Genomic DNA, 21,089 nt, shown 5'->3' with positions numbered 1-21,089 from the left:
GGCCATGTGAGCTGTGCCCTCCACAACTAGATTGAAATAACTGCTTGACTTAGAGCTGATGGGTCCTGGAAAAACATACTTAAAATAAATAAAAGTTTAAAAATATATATCACACCCATCCATCTGGATGGAACACTTACCACTCAAAACCATTGAATATTGAAACTTTTAAGTTAGGTTGCAAACTATTGAACACAATACTGAAATCCAGTTTATTCCAGGAGAAGACAGCTATTATCTTGTCTTTATATTCCTACAGACTTAACCAATAGCCTGGCACTTGGCTGACACTCAGGAAAAGCTGGAGTGGATGAATAAACTATTTTGAGCAAACAGCTGTCGATCAGCTTATGGTGTTTTCTTCCAACATTTGTTGATTGGCTTTTGCAATTTTCTTCTTGTCTGCCAGCAGCAAATGAAAGCTAGACAAAATGGAAATTTCTGGGACTTGTTATTCATGATTATAATTATCAAAAACAATGCGTGTTTAAAAAAGCTTATTTACAGGCATGAGGGCACTTTTGGGGATGACAGAAATGTTCTAAAACTAAGTTATGGTGATGGATGCACAAATTTACCAAAAAAAAATCATTGAATTGTACACTTAAAAATAGGTAAATTTTGTGGTATATAAGTTACAGCTAAGTAAAGCAGATTTTTAGAAAAGCTTATGGTAAAGATTTCCAAGGCATTTTAAGGCGAAAAAGGAAGTTGCCAACCACTTTATATAGGCTAAACCCAGCTTTGATTTATTTCAAAAGCCTTATATGCATTAAAATATAACCTTGATTCGGTAGGCAGAGACTATGGTGGATTTTCGCGTTGTCCAACACACATGCATTACTTCTGTAATCAGAAAAAATTAAAAGATCTTAAAAGGAAGATTAAAATGTTTAAATTAAGAGAGAAAATAAAGGGTGATGCCAAAAGAAAAAGTGTCTGTCTGACTCATCCACAAGGCAGGGGACAGGATGTTAGATTAGAAATCAGAAAGCCTGAATTCTTGTTCAGTTCTGTGAACTCTGAGCTGAGATAAATTATTTAGCTTCCAGCTATTACAGCAACCAGGTTTAAGTAATGAAGTGAATATTTGGAGCCTGGATCTGAAACTTAAGTGTTAAAAGTGGTGCTCTGAAATAATTTTGAGAGCTATGAGAATGACGTCAATACAAGGGAATACCTTCCTCCTCTCAGCTACCAGTAAATGATGACATGCCCTCCCAACCGGTCTGACTGAGACCTTTGTCGGGTAAGACCATCTCCAATTCTGGATGCTGGAGAGGAAGTTGTCATGCATTATACAGTGACATCACTAGCTTGGCACTTCAGTTTCCTTATCAAATATAAATAATATGTATTATTTATTTTATAGGAAGGACAAATGCAATGTAACCTATATCGTGTTGAATTCAAGGACATTGGGATGTAAAAGCAAGTCATTAAAACAAATACTTATACCACTGATTATTATACTACAGGAAACATTGTGTCATGCGTGCTTTATTTGCATGAGATCTCTATCTGTACTTGAAGCATTCATTCTTACCTTTGAAACACGTATAATGATGTTCTCCTGGTTTGAATTGCATGAGTTGGCTCATAGATGGATTTGTCTAAACAGCATTTTCCCACGTGTCATGTAGCTTTGTGTCACTTTAGAACCTCAGTTTTAAGCTACAGTCCCTTTAGTCATCAAATATTGAATATTCAGTCACTAATAACTTGAGCCAGATCTATTTACCCAGAGTATATAGTTTATAATTAATAAGTAGCATTTGTCTAATGCCTTTCTCTCTAAGGACCAGGTTGGTGGTGTACTTTCAGCTGTACATCGTCACCAGGAAGTCAGGACAGGTTAGCTCTTACAGTTTCCACTTTGCAGATGAAAAGGAGCTACTCAGAAGCAGTTGACTTCCTTAGAGAGACAACGAGGAATCCCATCTAAAAGAAATGCACAGGACACTGGCTGGGGTTTGCAAAAATCTGAACATTTTCTCCAAGAAAAAATGAAATAGTGCAAAGATTGCATTAAGATAGCCTACTTTATAATACAATTGTTGTGATCTCAGGTTCAAATCAGACTGAATAAGCAACCTACCCGTGTGTCACCTGACGGCTGATTGAGGGAGAGCTCTGTCCATTTCCTGAATTCTCTTCTTTTCTTTGTTAGATGACCAAGCAAAAGTTTTCTGTGCCCTCTCCTGGCTTGACTTTGAAACTGCGTAACAGTGAAATTACTTAAACTTCACTGGGTGGGTCATTCCTTAGATAAAGTCACGCTTTCCCCTCTTTTTCTCCTTTTGGACTAGATGGACACCAAGAGGACTAATTACTTGGTGTCTGGATAAAAGTGGTTGGATTAATCAGGCTCCAGATGTCCATTTGACAAGCTGAATAGAGAGACCAAACAACTATTCTTATCGTAAATAGTACATATTCTTATTTTGTATATTAAAAAATGATGCTATTATTGGAGGGAACGCCATGTGAGTGTGTAAAGCATACCCTGAGGCATTGCTGAGTGTGCAAGTTTGTCAGTAAAATAAATAGAAGAGATGTAGACAAACTTCAATAAAAGTATTCTGAACATCTGCATTTTTCTTTATGGCCAGGGACAAAGGAAGCTAAAGATAAGTGTCAGGTGTCCCGTGGGGGCTGGAGTTGCTGCAAGACCATCGCTGAGCCTGTGTACGCACAGATAAGTTCTAAGTATTGACTCCTGTGGAACCCTTGTGTCATGCTCCAGGCCAAAGGGAATCCGGGGAGACAGCTGAAATGTACCTGGTGTTTTCCTCGTGCTCTATGGTTGTCACAGTGTTTGGGCTGAAACAGTCATCTCCCCAGAGCTGCTCTTCAGAGCTTCCAGAAGTTCTGTTCAATCATTCACTCGCTCACCGAACATTTATTATACTACGTGTTTGTTACAGGGCACTGCCCTCAGTGGCTGGCTGAAAGGAGGCCGCCGATATTGGAACTTACAGTTTACTAGGATGGTGCTGTGGAACCTTCATTCTGTCATGGTGCGCACAGAAGTGACCAATTTGTTGTCCCACCAAGGTATGCTGGGGCGGGGGGGGGGGGGGGGATGTGTGCATTTAGGGACATCAGTATGTTTTGGTAAAACAATCAATTACATTTTCTACATATTGTATAATTGTGATTTGTGATTTAAAGTATTAGAGACAGTATCAAATATTGAGCTGATACAAAATTTTCCAAATAAAATATTTTCAAAATTTTAGCTTTCTTCTTTGACTATAACTTTTTTAAATATCAGGTTTTATGCTTGAAATGGCTATGTGCAATAAGTGACCAGGACTTTTTAAGAAGGGTCTCTTCAAGTTTTTGATAGCCATGAATAATTAGAAACTCAAGTAGGTAATAAAAACTTTAAACACTTTAATGTTAAAAAATTTACAAACGTGAAAATATTTAAAGGAATGTCTTGTTTTTCTTTCACTAACAATTGTACAATGGAAATTTCTTATGATAACATTAACAGATTTTGAAGCCCATCAAATTCTTTTATAACAAGCATTTTTAAATAGTGACAGAGCTCTGATTTCTTTCAGGGTTCTTTCAGGGTTGCTCTCCCCTTGCTATGTACTGGTATTCTTTGTCTATGTCTAGCTGGCATCTGTTCTCATTGGTCAATGTCTGTGCCATCTCAGATGTTGAATATTTTTAATATCACCCTGCCCACAAGCATTGTTAAAGCAGTTATTCTGAAGTTAGCTTCGACATTGCTTGGATATCAGCCAAAAAATGGACTGAAATATCTGATACTACGTGAAGACAGGTTTGGGTCAGTCATCTGGGCCTGCTCTGGCCAGACCCCCCCCAACCAGTCTCCCTGCCCCTTCACCCTGACCAGTTGTACCTTGGGTTCTTGCTCCTCTTGGGTCCCTGGCAACCAACTCCTCCAGCAGGGGCCCAGGCCCTTGTCCATGCTGTGCAGCCGTGCATCCTGCAGCTGGCCCCCTGGGGTGGATGTCCAGGTGGGAACACATGGCAAGCAGCGAATGCCACTGATCCTGCTACCAACTTGTGGGCATCACAGGTCAGGATGTCAGATTCTGCTCTGCTTCAATCGTCCTCTTCTTGGATGGCCCAGAGGTGGCTGGCCTAGCTGGTGGCCCCAAGGGCCATGGGATCTTTATGTGGTGTCCCACCTGTCACCCAATTGCAATACACCAGTGTGCTATGACCATTGGTTGGGACACTCTGCAGCAGAGGAAATAAAACGTACAATGATAACACTACCTATTACTTATCTATGTGTGGTTTACAGTGGTCGTTCACAGTCGGCCTCATTTAATCCTCACAAGAACAACCAGTATGGATTATCATCCCACTTACAGAGTAGGAAATTGGTTCAAAAGGGAGAGTCGCTCAGGTTGACCTGCTTCATCCACACGTCCCTGACTGGGAGCCTCAGGGATGTACACATTGGGGGACTGAGTTAAATCTAAGTTATTGGGGTGACAGCTTTACTTGCAAGTTTTTTGGGGAAATTTAACTGGTCAATAATATATTTTTATGCTAAAATAGACATGTGTTATGAAATCTAGTAACTGCACAAATGTGCAAAAGCAAACATGAAATTTCAAAGAGATGTTGTGGCTCATGGAGCGCTACTCTGAGCTGCGCCCCCAGACCCATGGGAATGGGGATGACAGCTCTTCTGCCAGGAATGATTGAGATACACTGATGTAACTTATTTTTTTTTTTTCTGATTCCAGATCCCATATTTATCCCATGTAGAAAATTGTTAAGGTTTTAAGAGAGTTTCAGAGAGAGTACTTTGAGCATGGGCTTCAGCTGCACATTGATCCTGTAGAGACAGGAAGTGGGGCGAGAGCATCCCAGGCACAGGATGTGGCAGGTGCAAAGTTAGGGGGCAAGACAGCGGGTCTGTGGAAGGTGGGCAATGGCTGGAGAGACAAGTACATGAAGATGTGTAATGGGAAATACGATTAGAAAGTTGGACTGGCTTTGGGAAGTCTTCTCTGTCAGAGAAATCTACGTGATACTAGCAGTGGTGAGCCCAGTTGGAGGGGCAGCAGAGGGAAGGAGTGGGGGGCTTGCATGCAGGAAGCCATCAGGACTTACCAAAGGATGGGGCCGGGGGCAGGATCCGAGAGGGAGGTGGGAAGTTGCTGAACTTGCAGCCCTCCTGAGGTGCTGTCAAAACATCCAGGTCGGGAGTTAGCAAACAAGTGACTGAGTCCAGGGCGAGGTAGGATTTGGGTTGTGGATTATCTGCCTATAAGTGAAAACTGTCACCTTGATATTGAAAGAGATTGCCATTCGAGAAGGAGCCGCCTAAGAGGTGTAAGGAGAGCAGGACCACATTTGGTCAAAGAGGCCACTGAGGAAAGTTCAACAGGAGGGAGTGTTCAGCAGTAGCGAAAGATGGAGAGAGGCTGGAGAATTGGCACATAGTGCTTGCCACATAGTAGACACTCAAATATTTGTGAGAAGAAAAGAAAAACCAGAAGTAAGGAAATGATACATTCAGGACAAGCAATATGAAAGAAATAGTGGCAGAACCTGGGCATGGGATGTTAAAAGGATAACCAAGAGATTGTTGCATTTGTTCCAGAAAATGGTGGGGACTTACTTCCTACACAGCCTTCCAGCACTGACCATCCCTTATGAACCGTTAGGAAACTTTGCATGCGGCCCTGCAGAGTGGAGGCTGCGGTGGTGTGCAATTTAATGTGTGACTTTCGAGTCAAGGTTACAAGGTAATGCAAACTGGGGTCTTTTTAATACAATCTCAACTTCTAGAGATTAAAAAATATATAACACCACGAAATGGCTTACCTTACTTCATTACAAATCGCTTTTCCCCCCCCATGTGCCTTTCCCCCTCTTAGAAATAATGAGGACCGCAGCTCAGTAGGCTCACCTGTCCATTTTTTAAAAGGTGATTTAGAAAGACTCTGCTTCCTGAGAATCCTACCCAGACATTTCTCAATACATTATTATTTTTTTAAATGTCCAATTTCTCTCTCTTAGAGAAAGGTCTTCTGATCTTTCGGGTTTTAAAAACTACTACTCTGAATAGGAGAAACTACAAGGGCCCTGGAGGGCACAGACTCACTGGACAGCGAGTGTGGGCCTGAGCGGGAAGCCCCGCGCCTGGCTCTACTGATAAAAGAAGCCAGGGGCCAAAGTCCACACAGAGGTGTGGGGAGCGCGCGGCCGGGTCCCTGGGGCCCCTCCCCCACCCTTGATCCCCCGAACACCCCTGCCCTTTGAGCCCAGGGCGGCTTGGGCGCTGGCACACGTGCCCTGGCCACTGCGGGGACCAGCCGTCCGGCAGGCTGGGGACAGGGGGCATGCTGCGGCTGCTAGTGTCCCGCTGTGGAGGCGGGGGCTCGCGTCCTGTCTCGGGGCTCCACAACCCCGGCCACAGCCTCAACCGCCAGGCCTCTGATGCCCCCCGGAACCAGCCCCCCAGCTCCGAGTTCGTGGCCCGGCCAGTGGGCGTCTGCTCCATGATGCGGCTGCCTGTGCAGGCCTCCCCTGAGGGGCTGGACGCCGCCTTCGTCGGGGTGCCCCTGGACATTGGGACCTCCAACAGGCCAGGGGCTAGGTAAGGCCTAAGGGCTCAGGGACACGTGGCAGAACAGCATGAGGGTCACTGGGCACAAAGTGGCGACTCCGCTCACCTCAAGGGGGGTGGGGTGCAAGCTGGTGCCTCGCCCCAAAATGCCAGTTTGAGAGAAAGTTTATTTCCATCCTTCCTCATCGAGCAATCCTGAGGACTGAACACGTGTGTCCTGTGTCATCCATTGGTAAAGAAAGGTAATTCAGAGACCTTCTCCACAGCCTGATCCCCGATATTGCTGGGGTGGTGGCTAGGGTTACCCTCAGTTTACAGTGGCAGGGGGCATTACATTGGAGAACAGAAGAAGCTGGTTGCCCCTTCTGAAAACCTCTAGATGTCACCTGACGCAAGAATTGCTCAAATTAAGGCAGTTTTCCTAAGATCAAGTCAGAGGAAGTTCATTTTCCTAGTTATTGAGCTTCTGCTTTTTCTGATTCAGCTCAGCCACATTACATTTGACTCCTGGTCTAAATTTTAAATGCCACCATTTATTAAATGTCTAAGCGCAAGGCGCTTTGCACGGATGAGCTCATTTAATTCTTACAACAAGGTAAAGTAAATATCATAATTATTTTACAGGTTAGGAAGATTAAGGCCCAGGAAGATTAAGAGATTATCGAATGCCATTTAGTAAATTGGTGATGCGTGGGTTCCTAAATCTGTGCCTTTAATCTCTTCAATCTGTAGCCTGGATCAGTGGTTCTCAACCAGGGTTATTTTTGCCTCCAGGGGACATTTGGCAGTGTCTGGAAGCATTTTTGGTTGTCACAACTTGGGAGAAGGGGTGCTACTGGCATCTAGTGGGGACAGACGGGGGATGCTGCTAAACATCCTACAATTCAAAGTGTGGCTCCCCACAACATCTAGCTCCAAATGTCACCAGTGCAGAGTCTGAGAAGCCACCGCCTAGGCAGGACCTCTAAGCCGTTAGGGATGGTTCTTCTTCCAGATTTGGACCCCGACGGATCCGGGAAGAATCAGTGATGCTTCGGACAGTCAACCCGAGCACAGGAGCCCTCCCCTTCCAGTCCCTCATGGTTGCAGACCTCGGCGATGTGAATGTCAATCTTTACAACCTTCAGGACAGCTGCCGCCTAATTCAAGAGGCCTATCAGAAAATTGTGGCCGCTGGCTGTATTCCTCTGACCTTGGGTAATGGCATCTTCAAGGGCAAGTGCAGGTCTCTTCGCTCAGGGTTTATTCATCTTGGGCTGGGGTACAGCTACTTGTCCAGGGCAAGCCACTGTGAATGTGGAGATGTAGGATAGAGAACATCATTAATTTATGTATTTGAACCCGTGGGGAGAGGATATTTAACTGTTGGACTACTTTGACTAACAGGGATGGACGAAGACTAGCATTTGCCTCCATGCAAAATTTAAGGGGTGCCAAAAAAGTCAACAGGATTACTGATTTTCCCCTTTTGCCTCAAGCTCCAGTAAGGTTCAATAGTAGTTACTGGTCTCATCTTTCTGTAAAATTCATCATGGATTTTTTTTTTTTTTGCATTGGTTTTGAGTTTTAAAAATATTACATTAAAACAGAATTCACCTTGATTACTGAGTTTTTTGGCATCCCTTACATTTTGCATCCCTGCAAGCAGAGGCCTCACCCTCCTTACCTTTGCCCAGCCCTTGGTCCCAGGCCTAGGGAAGGCTGCCAACAGGGGTTCAGTGTGACTTCTGAACTATCTCAAGGACATTGTTTGACTTGGAGAGGAGACCTGCACAGCGCAGTTCCCTCCTCATCAAGGTCTATATCAATCTATCGGGCGGCTTTCCCCTTCTCCACCGCCCCGCTACTGCCCCACTCTGACTGCAGCATTACTTTCTCTGCTGGTTCACAAATAGTTAAAATGACATAGACCTTTTTCTAAATATCAAATTTATTTTTGCCAAATTAGAGGGCTTAGGCTGCAGAGCATAATAGTAAGAAGTGTGGTTTCTGGATGGCATAGTTTAGAATCTCAGCTCCACCTCTCACTAGCTATTTGTGCTTCATTTTCTCACCTGTTCAATGGGAATAATAATTATAACAACATCTACCACATTATATTGTGTGAGGGACATATAATGAAAGTGCATCCAAAATGCCAGCATTATCCCTGGCATATTTTGAGCTTTAATTAATGTTAGCTATTGTTTTTATTAATAGTTATCAATGGCAATACTATTCTAGGCCTGTGCTATTCAATATGGCAGCCACTAGCTGCATGTGGCTATTTAAATTCAAATTAATTTTAAATTAATTATTTAATTAATTAAATAATTAATTATTGATTTAGATAAAATTAAAAATTTAGTTCCTCAGTTGCATGAGCCACATTTTAATAGCCCCATGTGGCCAGTGGCTACCATATTGGCCAGTACATTTAGAGAGCACACCATTATCTCAGAAAGTTCTATCAGACAGAGCTGTTCTGGGTATTTTACCTGTATGCCTTGATTCACTTAATTTTTAAGTGACAATGTAATTTCAAACATCCAGTGGCCGTTTCCCCACTGCTGAATAAGATCTTATTTTAGCTGGGACTACAGTTCTTCATTCTAATAGAAAGGGAGGCAGAATTGGACAAATTGAAGATTATTCTGTGTAATACACGGTCCTCTAATCTTACCCACATTCCAGATGTCTTTTTTCTTTTTTGCAGGTGGAGATCACACAATTACATATCCTATATTGCAAGCCATGGCAAAAAAGTAAGTCTCAAATGTCTGGGCCCAAGCAAGGTTTCAACATTCGGGAGCTAGGGAATAAGTTGTTTGCAGCAGGATGGCATCAGGTGACCTCTGCTGGCTCAGGTTATTGGGGGTGATAGGAACTTCCCGAGTGAGTTGCTTCTGTGGATCAAAATTAAGGTTGGGCTCCAGGTGTCTCTGTCAGTCACCAGCTGGAAGCCAAGACAATTTATTATTAACACTTCTGCCTTGCTCCAGCTCTTCTTTGGTATGCACGCTCAGCATTTGCCTCTGTTTTTAGAAAATGAGCCCCTAGTGAAATCCACAACCCGAGTTAACTTGTTTTTTTTTTTTTTCTCAAAGGCCAAACACAAATACTGACAGTCTCAGTGGTGAGGCTGCTGAGGCCCTGGTTTTTCCTGCAAGGGCACCTTTCCCAGAAAATGAGAAGCTGGCTTTCCTGGTAGTGGAAGTCTACCAGGGATTGACTAACTTTGGTTAATTAGTTTGAGAAAGAGCGATGGGCCAAGGTGGTGGCAGCTCCAGAATTCATAGATGGGAAAGACATGTGGGTAGAATTCTAATTTGGGGTGCGTGGGTACAAGTCTTTTCTCAAAGCTGTGTTTGCCTAGCATTGCTTTGGATTGTATGTTTCTTTTGGGTGGCCAGCAGGGTTGATGGAGATTATGGAGAGAGCTGGGCGGAAGCTGCCGTTTGGTGCCACAGCCGGAGACAAGGTGGCTGATTGGGTCAGCGGAGCTCACCCTTCGTTGTCATCCTCCCAGCTCTCTCCATCTCTAAGTGAAGAAAATTCTGGGTGCTAGGTAGTGGGTGGCAGCTAAAGCACATGTCTATTTTTGACCTGACTTCTCTGAGTTTATTGTTCTGAGATGCTAAGTCATTTGAAGACAGAAACCAGTTGCAAAGCTGGTGATTGATGCCAGGGCTCCCCTCCTTGGCCATGAACTGTCATCAAGTTTTGGTGGCCTGGAGGGTGGCTGTGCTCAGGCCCCATAAGGAAGCATGGCCTCTGAGCTGCCCTGTTGTCATCAGGCATGGCCCTGTGGGGCTGCTGCACGTGGATGCCCACACGGACACGGCCGACAAAGCCCTGGGAGAGAAGATCTATCACGGGACGCCCTTCCGCCGGTGCGTGGACGAGGGACTCCTGGACTGTAAGCGTGTAGTGCAGATTGGCATCCGGGGCTCTTCCGCGACCGTGGATCCCTACAGATACAGCCGGAGCCAGGTGACAGACCGAACGGCCCTCCCACTGTCCTTTGCCCACAAATGACCTTTCTCTCCGTTGCCCACTCAATGGTGTCTACGGATTCAACAGGGGCTTTAAGAATCAACTTCAGAAAATGGGGATGAAAGGCTGAGCTGGCATCACGAGGGTCGCGTGGAGCAGAGAGGAGAGAGGATGTTAGTTCATGAGGTAGAATCGGCCTCTTGTTGGGGTGGGGAGGCAAGCAGAAACAAGCCAACCCCTGGTTGGTGCTGCCTTGGAAAAGAGCTGAGGCAGTCCAAACCCAAGGCAGGTGGCCGCCATCTTAGTTCTCATCCTCATGCCCACTAGGCGGAGTGGCTCTCAGGTACACACGTAGGACCAGATCCCAACAGGAAAGACCCACATCCCCTGCTTTTAGAGTGTGCAAAGGCCAGTCTCCTGTACAGAGCTATTCAGGAGGTGCTGGCATGAGCTGTCCTGAGTTTCTCACTCTTGCTGTGGCCAGGCTTCTCTCTGATCCCATCTCCATAGGTCAGCTTTGACATTCTCCCTGCTTCTTTACCAGCCATCGTCTCTCCCTTCCTTACCTGTAAAATGGGGATGACAGTTCCCTCCTCACGAAGACTGAGGGTCCGATGTGACATGCACATGAAGAGCTTAGCATGGGGTTTGGCACATAGGAAATGCCCAGGAAGTGCTGCCATGCAGAGGCCTTGACTTCTCGCCCTTCAATTCCTACCTTCTCAGGGCTTCCGGGTGGTCCTGGCTGAAGACTGCTGGATGAAGTCGTTGGTTCCTCTGATGGGGGAAGTGAGGCAGCAGATGGGAGGCAAACCCATTTATATTAGCTTTGATATTGATGGCTTGGATCCTGCCTATGCCCCAGGGACGGGGACTCCTGAAATTGCTGGTCTCACTCCCAGTCAGGTAAGGAGGCTCCACCAGTGACCATTCCTGGGAGGGAGGATTTTTAACTCCCTACTTTTCTGGGCCTTGTAGTGAGTCTTCGGGAGTCAGGATGGGATTTTCAAAGCAGAGCACGCAGACCTTTACTGGGCCGACTGCAGGTTTGAATACTCACTTATTGAAGAGTGGCTGATTTTAGCAAGGGCCCATTTCTTATCTGGGATCTCACGGTTCTTTACCTGATTTTTCTGCCTCTGGTCTACCTGCAGTCGGTTCATGGGGATATTACATTTTTGTGGTTATATTTTAAAAGTGCGCACAGTGGGATTAACCAGCTACCAAGGTAATTCAAGAGTTTTAGAAATACCCAAATGAAGCTCCCATAGGGTGGGCTGAGCGTGAACCCGGGGAGGCAGAATTGGAGTGAGGTTATAAGTAGAAGGGTAAGTCCAGGAGGGGAGGGTCTTTGTGTTGTTCACTCCTCTATCCTTGGAGCCTAGAATAGCGCCTGACATAATAACTAGTAGGGACTCCACTTGTGAGGAAATGAAGACTGCTTAAACTTAATTATCTCACATCCTCGAAAAAAGGATGGTCGTACCTGCCTCTCCAAAGCCATTCTCAGTTCCCATCAAGAGAGATTTCTGAAACACAATCCTCATTCCTCCACTAATCATCCTTCTGGGCTTTTCACCTGCAGACAAAGCAACTCTCTTCCTACCACCGCTTCCCCTCACTTCTGTTGTCTTCCGGCCCCGTCTAACTACTGGTTCTCCTTCCACATCAGCGCCTTTCGCACGTGTCTTTCCCTTTCCCTCTGCCTGGGCTGCCCTTCCCCTGCTCATCTGCTTGGTTAAGTTCTTGAGCTAAGTGTCTCCACCTTGGGGTGGCCTTCTGCCCCCTCTTCTGTTATGTGTACTTTATACTATTCTACCCTGGTTTCCTTGAAGCCCTTCACTTGGCATAGGAATGGTTGGTTTGCTTGTCTCCATGATCACACTGTGGTGCCCTCGGGAGCAGGGGCTGTGCGTTGGTCATTTGTGCCTCTGGCAGTCAATAAATGTTTACTGAGGGAAAGCCACAGTTCCAGCAACAGTTCCAGTCAGAAGGCAGGCACGTGCTGGGAGAAATCCACTGAGGCCTCTCCTGGTTGCTTTTCACTGGGAACGATTACACTGTGGCTTGGTCTTGGACAGGCTCTGGAGATCATCCGGGGTTGTCAAGGCCTGAATGTGGTAGGTTGTGACCTTGTGGAAGTTTCACCGCCATACGATCCTTCGGGTGAGTAAGCAAGAAATCTGTGATCTTTAGGCAGCTGCTAGTTTAAATGATATTAATTTATTTAGCAAGTAGCAGATGGATGGGTCCTTTTGGATAACTTGGGAACCTGCTGAGTACAACCTACAATGAAGAAAATAAACCTATTATTACACACCTTACAAACATGACCTAATGAACCCTAACAAACCCCTGGGAGGTAGCTAAGGATTATGAGCTTGCCCACCAGTCCGCAAGAGAAAGAAAAACAGCTCTCGGTTTGGAGATCTGGTGGCACAGTTCCATCCTCCTTTGATATTTCATTGAAAAGTGAATTCTCAAAGGCTAAATAATACTTATTAAAATTAATAAAGTGGGGAGATTCTCAAAGGATAAATAATACTTATTAAAATTAATAAAGTGGGGAGTTAGCTGGCTTAGGAGAGAGATTTAGTACACATGCCATCCCAGTAATTTTAATTTAGAAAACCTTATAGAGTTAGGCCAATTAGCCTCAGAGGGTATACAATAAAGACAATACGCACCATTATTATCGGTTTTCCTTTGAGGGAAAATTTGTTCTCAGAAAAAACGAAGAACCTTTTGAATTTTAAAATACTATTTCCAAATGACGCTTGATGGAGCAGAATGCCTGGGAAAGCATGTCTGCAGGGTGGATGGTCAGGCCCCCTGCCCCACAAAGTATGGAAGGCGGGACCCTGGAAAGGAAGCACCAAGGGAGGAAGGCTGAAGGGCCCTGAGAGGCTTGGGGTCTTTACATCGGGTTTTACCTCTTTGTAGGGAACACGGCCCTCCTGGCAGCTAACCTGCTGTTTGAGATGCTGTGTGTTCTCCCCAAAGTGACAGTCGTTTGAATCTCGTGCTCTTCAAGATAAAACAGATTGCATCAATGACAAATTTTCAAGAGCAAGCAGTCTGAGTACTAAAGAGTTTATGCCAATAAAACTTTCTGCTGCAAGTGTGCTGCAAGTGTCACTGGTGGCTGTAAAATCAGGGCCTTCAGTACAACTCTAAAAAAAAAAAAGAAGTGCTTGTGCTGCATTGATTTTTTTCCTTTAATGAAAGATGATGGAGGATAAAGGGGAAAGGGATGGAGAATTTAGGTCAAGGTTGTCTAAAAACTGGAGGAATTAAATAAAAGAAAGACCGTGAAATAGCACTGCATAAACTTTCCACATTTCTATAGTACCTTCCTTCAAAATATAGCTCCTCCTCTGAGGAGCCGAGGGCTGCATCTTGGTTTCAGGACCATCCTGAACATAAACAAAAGGTTTGAAAGTAACACGCAGGTCCTAATAAACTTCACACTCACAAGCCCAGGAGGGTACATGAAATGGCTCTGAAACCAGATGACACCAGGTGGCCTCCAGAGAGCCCTTGATGACACCTCTTTAACCACTGCCTGCAAGCCTCAGTGTTGTGTCACCTACTCTTCAAAGCTGACACATCTTCTGTGACAGCAGTCCCCGAAATCTGTAGTGAGGATGCGCTGATCTTAAGCCTGGGCTGAGTTTCATGCAAATTCAGTTGTATCGATATGTCCATGATCAAATCATCACCTTGTCATGCAGGAGGAGATACAAGTAATCATCACACATTAAAATAGTTTATTTTTGTTTCCACTTGGTAATATTCTTAAAACGAAAGTAACATCAGCTTCAGTGCCTGTTCACAATACAAAACAAAACAAAAACAACATAAAAAAGACACCATTTGCCAAATAAGTTATTTGTTCCTAAGAGTATCAAAAGTGCAAAATATTCACCTTCTTTTCAGATCTGTCTCAAAAGTATAATTATTCTCCTTGACAAACTGAACAGATAGATGCAGCAGCTGCCGCACTGCGTTTGTTTTCAAGGGACAATGGCAGGTATTCGGATGTGAACAATATTTCATTTGTTAAAATGTTTTGCATCAGCTTTCAGAGAATTTTACTTTAAAAAAAGTTTGAGGGTTTACTGCTAATCCCATTTCCCAAACAAAGCAAATCACTTAAAACACATACAGATCCCATTTTTCTTTGTATCAGGAAAACATTTATATACTGAACGTGGAGGAAATCAACCTATTGTTTGAAAACTACAACCAAATTTTCATGGTCAATAAGTGATGACAGCGAGACTGTAGTGCCTAATGAAGCTAGGGCATTTCTTGTGCATTGAAACTGCTAAGTTGGGGCTGCCGACCTCTCTGTTAGACAAAATTGTGCAACTGACACCTTGGCAATAAAAAAATATTTTTCAAATGGGCATGTATTCTACAAAGACTTTTTTTTTTTAAGTTCAGTTTTCATCTCCATCTGCTAAACATGACATACAGTCTCTATCAACCAGTAAAACCTACCTCGAAAAGTATCAGTGTTGTCAGTTGCAAGATACATAGCGGAAGACTAGGAAGTTAAAACCGAAACTGGGTCTGTGTGATTCCATACATCAGAAAGAGAAATGGTGGCACAGGCTGAGCATGACGATGGATGGCTTGTACATTTGACACAGAAGTATACAAATTAATGGGAACAGCATTCGGGAGGAAAGGCGTGGGAGGTCAAGGGTAAAGTTCATTTTAAAATAAAAGCTCCCTAGTGTCCTCTTGGGCAACAGCTCTAACAGCCCCCAAAGAGATCTGTAGAAGAGTTTTTGGACTGAAATATTTGCCAGGATTTGGACTGAAATATTTGCCAAATATTTGCCAGTTTTTGGACTGAAATATTTGCCAATCCTATTCTCACTCTCCTTTCTTAGTACAAATGGAAGGTACAGCTGTCTGAAGGTGCTTTTTATTTTAATGATAAAACATTTTTTTAAATGAATAAATCTGGGGAGTTTTTGGTTTTCAGAAATTAAGGTCAGGAATTCCATTAATACCAGAAATTAAAAATGAAAACCTACCACTGAATCAAAACATAGTCATATAAGCAACCTGGCCATAAAAGACCCAGAGAATAATTTTGAGGACTGGTGCATCAAGCATCCAAATGAACTCCGTGATCATTTCTACCTGGGCCGGTGCCGTGAGCTATGGCAATCAGTAAGCATCCACTTTTAGGGGATCATGTGGAACAATAGAGCCTGGCAGTGATTTATTTTTTTCCATAAAGCTATCGATTCCGTGAAAACTATAGGAATTCCTGGGCTCAAATAATTTATTACTTGCCACTGTAGCTCAATATTTAAATCATTCAGGATCCAAATGGTTTAGTTTAAAGCAATTATGTTTGAAGAAAATACTAACTTATTTTGTCCCATCACTGATTTTGACCCTTCACTTTACAAATTGCCTTTAAAGAGCAATTTGCTGTGACATTTGAACAGACCACTCTTTGAGGTCGTCCGAACTCCACTGGTGGTTTTGCCCTGAAAAGAAAAGGTAAGCTCTTTAATTGGCTGGTATGATCCAGCCTGGAGTCCATCGTGCACTGCAGCTCAGCAAGCTAATGACAGGTCTGATCCTGTTACTAGTGAAGCAGCTGTAAGTCACAAGTGAAACAATTAAGATGAGACATCAAAATATAGGCCAGAAGCTCAAAGTTAAGCCTTTTGCAAAACAGGAGTCTAGAACAAGTCTTGGTTCACTTGTCACAAAAGAGAAGTTGAAGATACAGCACTTTTGGGGTAACAGTGTTCAAAATACAATTGTTGAGAAATGTTAGGTTTCTTGATACAAAGACACGTCTGGTATTTTACTAAAGAGACATCACTGGAGTGAAAAGTTTCCTTGAGCCTGACTCATGGCAGGTGGGAATAATGTGTCTTCAGTTGAACATCTACTGGCTTATAGCAGCTTATCTCTACATTCAGAGAACAAGATTAAAGTTATGGCTCCTAATATCCATACCCTAAAACTCACAGAGGCAGAAAGGCATCCGAAAACGTAAATGGCTCAAGTCATTACAGTACTTCTTGCCGTGTGAATCCTTCCTGGCTACGTTTGGTGCTGGGGAGGTGGCTGATGGGACGCTCACAACGGGGTCCCCTTCAGTCACTGCCCAGCTGTCCCTGTTCTTGCCTTGGGGAGAAAACCAAACTCACATGCAGAACCCCCACTCATCCCATCCTTTTAAAACCGTGGCTGACAAACTGCTGTAGGGGGATACCCCCAAATAGACTTTAGCTACTTACTACCAGAAAAACCATCAAATGTAAGATTGCTTGGAACCAGGCCCCTTTCAAGATGCAGGGCCTAGAAGCTGCTGTGGGTCGCCCCACCGTTACAGCATGCACCGTGGCAGCAGCACGCGGGGCCGGGAGCAGGACAGGGAGGGGGGGTACATGACCCACCCAGCAATGAGCACACCAGGCTCTGGGAGGTTCCGGCTAGGTACCGCTATAGGGTGCTTCTCCCATAGCAGACAGGACAGGGGAGGGTGCTGTGAGCACGGCAGGGGACAAGAAAGGGAGCGGAAATGAGCAGTCTATTTTAAATAGTGCGGCATTCAAATGAGGGAAAAAAACCCAAAGGAAAATATTTTGATCTAGGGAATTCAACTTGTGGTGTTTTTTACTCCTAGGTTAGAACGGGACAAAAGAAAGATTCTTCTAGCCACTGTTCTAGAAGAATCATCTAAAATCTATACTCTGTCCATTGTGATAGTTTGAATCCTGAAAATACCTGTTCACAGGGGCCTGTTAAAAAGCCTGAAGAGTTCAAGTCTCTTTCTGAAATCCTCTCAGTCTAGTTCAGGCCAAGATGGGATATAAAACCTCTGTAAGGAGCCTTCCAACAGGCGTTCCATCCATAAGGACAACTTGCTCAGTTTTCCTTTGATGGGCCTGGATCCAAGGCCACACGAAGATTTTCCCCGAGATTCACCCAAATGGAGGGGAGAGTCAAGACCGCCGCAGGCCCCCATGGCTTCCTCCTCTTCCACTGTTTTTTGGGGCTTGAAAAGGCAGAAGTATTTCTTGTGGCCATTCAGAGCCAGTACATAACCAGTGTAGTCACGTTCCATGAAGTGCTTGTCATACTGGTTTGGGATTGGGGCTACATCTTGAGCAAATTCTAGTAAGTATTCGAGCCATTCTCTGTGTTTATCTAGACTCAGGAAGGAGAAGTGTAGGCAGCTGCTCCTGTAGGAAGAAGAGAATGAGGATTTAGGGTATTTCCGGACACATTCAATTGCAGGGAACAGAAATACCTGAGTCAGACTTCAAGTAATAGGAAGGGTTGCGTGTCATATGGGCCAGGATGTAGAAAAAATGTGACGGATTTCTGTGGGGGTCGGAGGGCTGCTACAAGGGCTGCTACAAGGGCTGCTACAAGGGCTGCAACACTCCGCTCATCCATTTCCCCGTCCCTTGCTGGGTGTCACTTAACGTCATTCTCAGTGTCCAGCTTCAGAAAAATACACAAGATCTCCAGAATAGTTTCCTGAAAGGGCTCAGGGAAGAACCAACAGGACAATGAAGTCAAGGAGTGAAAAAGGTCCCCTCATGATGGCTTAGATTTCTGGGTTAGAAAGGTCACAGCCAACCTCTCGCTGCACAGATACAAGAGGAAAGGATGGGGTTTTCCTCTGGTCCCCTCCTTACGCAAATGTGCTTGCTCTGTGTCCCTTTTTCTCCATCTGTCGCTCACACACTCGAGCTTACCCGGTAAACGTGTAGACCTCCAAAGCGAATTTCTGCAGCAGGCTGGTCTTGGTGGAATTCGACAGGATAAGGACCACGTTCATGTGGCCTGGCCTCAGGCGCACCAAGTTACTGGTGTACGTCACATCCGTGAGTTCAGTTACCTCCACAAAGCCTTTTTTAGGAAGCTTGCTGTGGAGAAATAGTGAGGAGTTAGGATATTATCAGGATAGGGGAAGGCCGTAACTTTTAAAAGGAACAAGTGGAAGAAAATGCTATGCTCTAATCAGACAACATATGTGATTTAATGTTCTCGAGCCTGACACTCTGGCAGGACGGGGGTGGTCCCGACGACTGGGCAATCCCGGGCCTACAAAGAGCCATTCAGTCGGTGTAGAAGCAGCTTTAGGACAGGATGAAGGTCACTGACAGTTATAGTGACTCATCACTTTCTTCTTCTGGCTCATCTAGCATCTCTGACACGCTTCTTTGCTTCCTGCCCTCATTATTAAATCTGAGACTGAGAAACCAATGGTGCTGAGTGGATGGAGGTCCAGTGTCTAAATGCCTAGAGGGTCTCAGTGAACACGGATCGGCGGTGACTTTTCCCTACGCCCACATCTCACGCACAAGGAGCTGAACCAGAGTTCTTATATGTTTGAATATGTCCATATTCAAACACTGCTTTATTAGACCACATAGACTGTGGGTCTGCTGCTGAGGGGAGGTGGGTTTGGTGTTTTGTTCGAGAAACCTGCTGTTTTCTTTGGTGATGCTGGGCTCAGTCTTCCCGGCATTCTCGTGGGCTTCTTCTTTACCTGGAGGGTTTGACTCGCGCTCATCGTTTGAGTCACTAAAGTGAGAAAAAAAGAGTTTTACAGCACAAGAGGACAAACCACCATGAGGTTTGGGGCTCTCCCTTGAGAAAGTGCATGGAGAGGGATGGAGGCTGTTACCTGAAAGCCTGAACGATGACAGTGCCGAAGAGGATGAAGAGGGCAGAGAAGACCAGGGACAGAAGGGGCATCATTTCTCTCCTAAAACAAAGTGAACGAATTTACAGACTCTGCTCAGCTCGAGATGGGCTGCTGTGACGTATCAATTAATGATTTTAGGTTTCCTCTCTCTGGCTCAAAAAAACAAAACCCAAAAAAGCCCAAACCAAAAAGCTTTCATAGCAACTTTCTAATTTCATACAAATAGAGGGTTTTTTATTTTTTTTGGGGGGGTGGTGGTGTTGTGGGATAAGCGGAGATTTTCCCCTCACTGTTTTAATTTGCAAATGGCTTATTCTGTAAGTTTGATTTTAGATCTCAGTACCACAGGTGGTGCTTAAAACATCCTGCAAAAGGAACAGTAAGAGGGGTAACAAAGGATTTAACTTGTGATCATGGAAGAACATTCGGATATTAAGGGTAGTCTCAGTGACTAAAAAGTCTGTGGAGTTATTTCCTTGATTTTGAATGTTTTGTTCCTGGCTGGACTAATTCAAATGTGGCCCAGAGGGGTGGAGTAGGGAGAACAAGTTGACCTTTCACAATTTCCTACAGGACTGGTGTTCTAAAATTTTATTCACCCACGAACACTCATCAAAGGCCCGCCATTTTCCAGGAGCTGTGCAGGGTGCCAGGAATCACAAACACAAATGAGATGGGCTTCCATCCTTCAGAAGCCCACAATCTTCTTGGGGTGGGAGTGGTATATCCCTTCCATCTCTGATTAATTCATCAATGGGTTTGTATATCTCTACACTGGACTCCATGCGGGTCAGGCCCTGGGCTGGGCACCAGAGGTGCCCTGATGAAGAGGATGGTCCCAAACTTTTCTGTCTGGAAGGGCAGCCGGTGCTGATCTTTTCTTTCCCAACCAGTGGGAAAGTCTCAATCAGCAAACATGAAATAAGTGAAGTTACAGAAAGAAAAGTGGAACCATTGTTGAAAATGTATAAACATTCTTCTACTTGCCCATATTGAGTATACACTCATAGCAAAGGATAGATTCTTTCCAAAAGAAAAACAGTGGTCCTGCTATTAATGGAGCAAAAGAAATGCAATCTAACAATATTCCTACCAGTTGTTGTGAAAGATGCTATCCCAGCAGTCTGAGATGTAGTCAGAGGCAGAGTACAGCCACCGAAGGAGAAAAATCTAGAGAGAGAAAATGGATGACGGTCAGGACCGGACTCCCAAGTGCCGGTGGGGGGAGCCCTTTCTCAGCACAGCGCTGGTGCTGAACCTATGCTTGGGCCCTGGGGGCTCACCAGCCCTGCCCAGTGCCCACGCTCCTGGGCCACATGCTTACAGGGGCAAGCTCATCGGTCAAGTCAGGGAGCACAGCTTCCGAGGACAGAAGAGCTGGGTCTTTCCGCAGTTGGTCGAGATAACCCAGAAGGATGAATTTATCCTTCTCGCTCCCAGTCCAGGGATCTTCCAGGGTTTTATAGACCACCCTGCCTGCCATGTTGCGTCTTTCTAAGATAGAAACCTGGGAGAAAAAGAGAAAAAACCATTAGAAGCCTCAAAAGAACGGTAAGTTACAGGGAGGATGGAAAAAAGGGTCTGGTGAAGTCAGCAATAAGCTCAAATACAAATAGGGATCAGTATAAAGCATCTGCAAGAGATTTAAATTTTTCTGACAGGAGAAATTATTTTTATGAATTTCCAAAGCTTCTGTTAAAAGATAAAGCTCTTTTTTTCTCAATAAACTTTGTTCTACAATTTCTGCCTTAATTTAATAAGAAAGGAAGTGTTTGTTTTTTAGAGATTTTCCATGATTACGAAAATGATGAGACAGAGAAGAATTTCATGCTT

General features: G+C 44.5%; 2 protein-coding genes across 9 annotated transcripts in view; one reads left to right on the top strand and one right to left on the bottom strand.

The window, feature by feature from the left end:
- The first annotated feature begins 2,920 nt into the window (after positions 1 to 2,920).
- Positions 2,921 to 13,670, top strand: AGMAT (agmatinase (putative)). Of its 2 annotated transcripts, XM_088790165.1 has the most exons (8): positions 2,921 to 3,057; positions 5,670 to 5,750; positions 7,569 to 7,771; positions 9,270 to 9,318; positions 10,351 to 10,546; positions 11,276 to 11,455; positions 12,631 to 12,715; positions 13,493 to 13,670. In XM_088790165.1, the coding sequence occupies exons 2-8, from the start codon at positions 5,680 to 5,682 to the stop codon at positions 13,564 to 13,566; spliced, it is 858 nt and encodes a 285-aa protein (XP_088646291.1). In that variant the 5' UTR covers positions 2,921 to 3,057; positions 5,670 to 5,679; the 3' UTR covers positions 13,567 to 13,670. The 2 variants fall into 2 exon arrangements, with proteins under 2 accessions (XP_088646291.1, XP_088646292.1); XM_088790166.1 differs by lacking the exons at positions 2,921 to 3,057; positions 5,670 to 5,750 and adding an exon at positions 6,281 to 6,604.
- A 632-nt stretch (positions 13,671 to 14,302) lies between these two features.
- DNAJC16 (DnaJ heat shock protein family (Hsp40) member C16) overlaps positions 14,303 to 21,089 on the bottom strand; it is a 36,314-nt gene continuing 29,527 nt past the window's right edge. For all 7 annotated transcript variants that reach the window (XM_088790159.1, XM_088790157.1, XM_088790160.1 and 4 more), the window contains 6 exons: positions 20,581 to 20,763; positions 20,350 to 20,426; positions 19,236 to 19,316; positions 19,034 to 19,132; positions 18,301 to 18,471; positions 14,303 to 17,778 (listed from right to left, as the gene is read on the bottom strand). In XM_088790159.1, the coding sequence (XP_088646285.1) occupies positions 17,379 to 17,778; positions 18,301 to 18,471; positions 19,034 to 19,132; positions 19,236 to 19,316; positions 20,350 to 20,426; positions 20,581 to 20,763 (1,011 nt within the window). In that variant the 3' untranslated portion in view covers positions 14,303 to 17,378. The remainder of the gene's footprint in view (positions 17,779 to 18,300; positions 18,472 to 19,033; positions 19,133 to 19,235; positions 19,317 to 20,349; positions 20,427 to 20,580; positions 20,764 to 21,089) is intronic.

Source organism: Rhinolophus sinicus, chromosome 14 (assembly GCF_057876585.1).
Source record: "Rhinolophus sinicus isolate RSI-liver-muscle chromosome 14, RSI-T2T, whole genome shotgun sequence".
Taxonomy (NCBI): Eukaryota; Metazoa; Chordata; class Mammalia; order Chiroptera; family Rhinolophidae; genus Rhinolophus; species Rhinolophus sinicus.
Note: the sequence above shows the minus strand (reverse complement) of the source record. Positions and strands in the feature narration are given on the sequence as shown.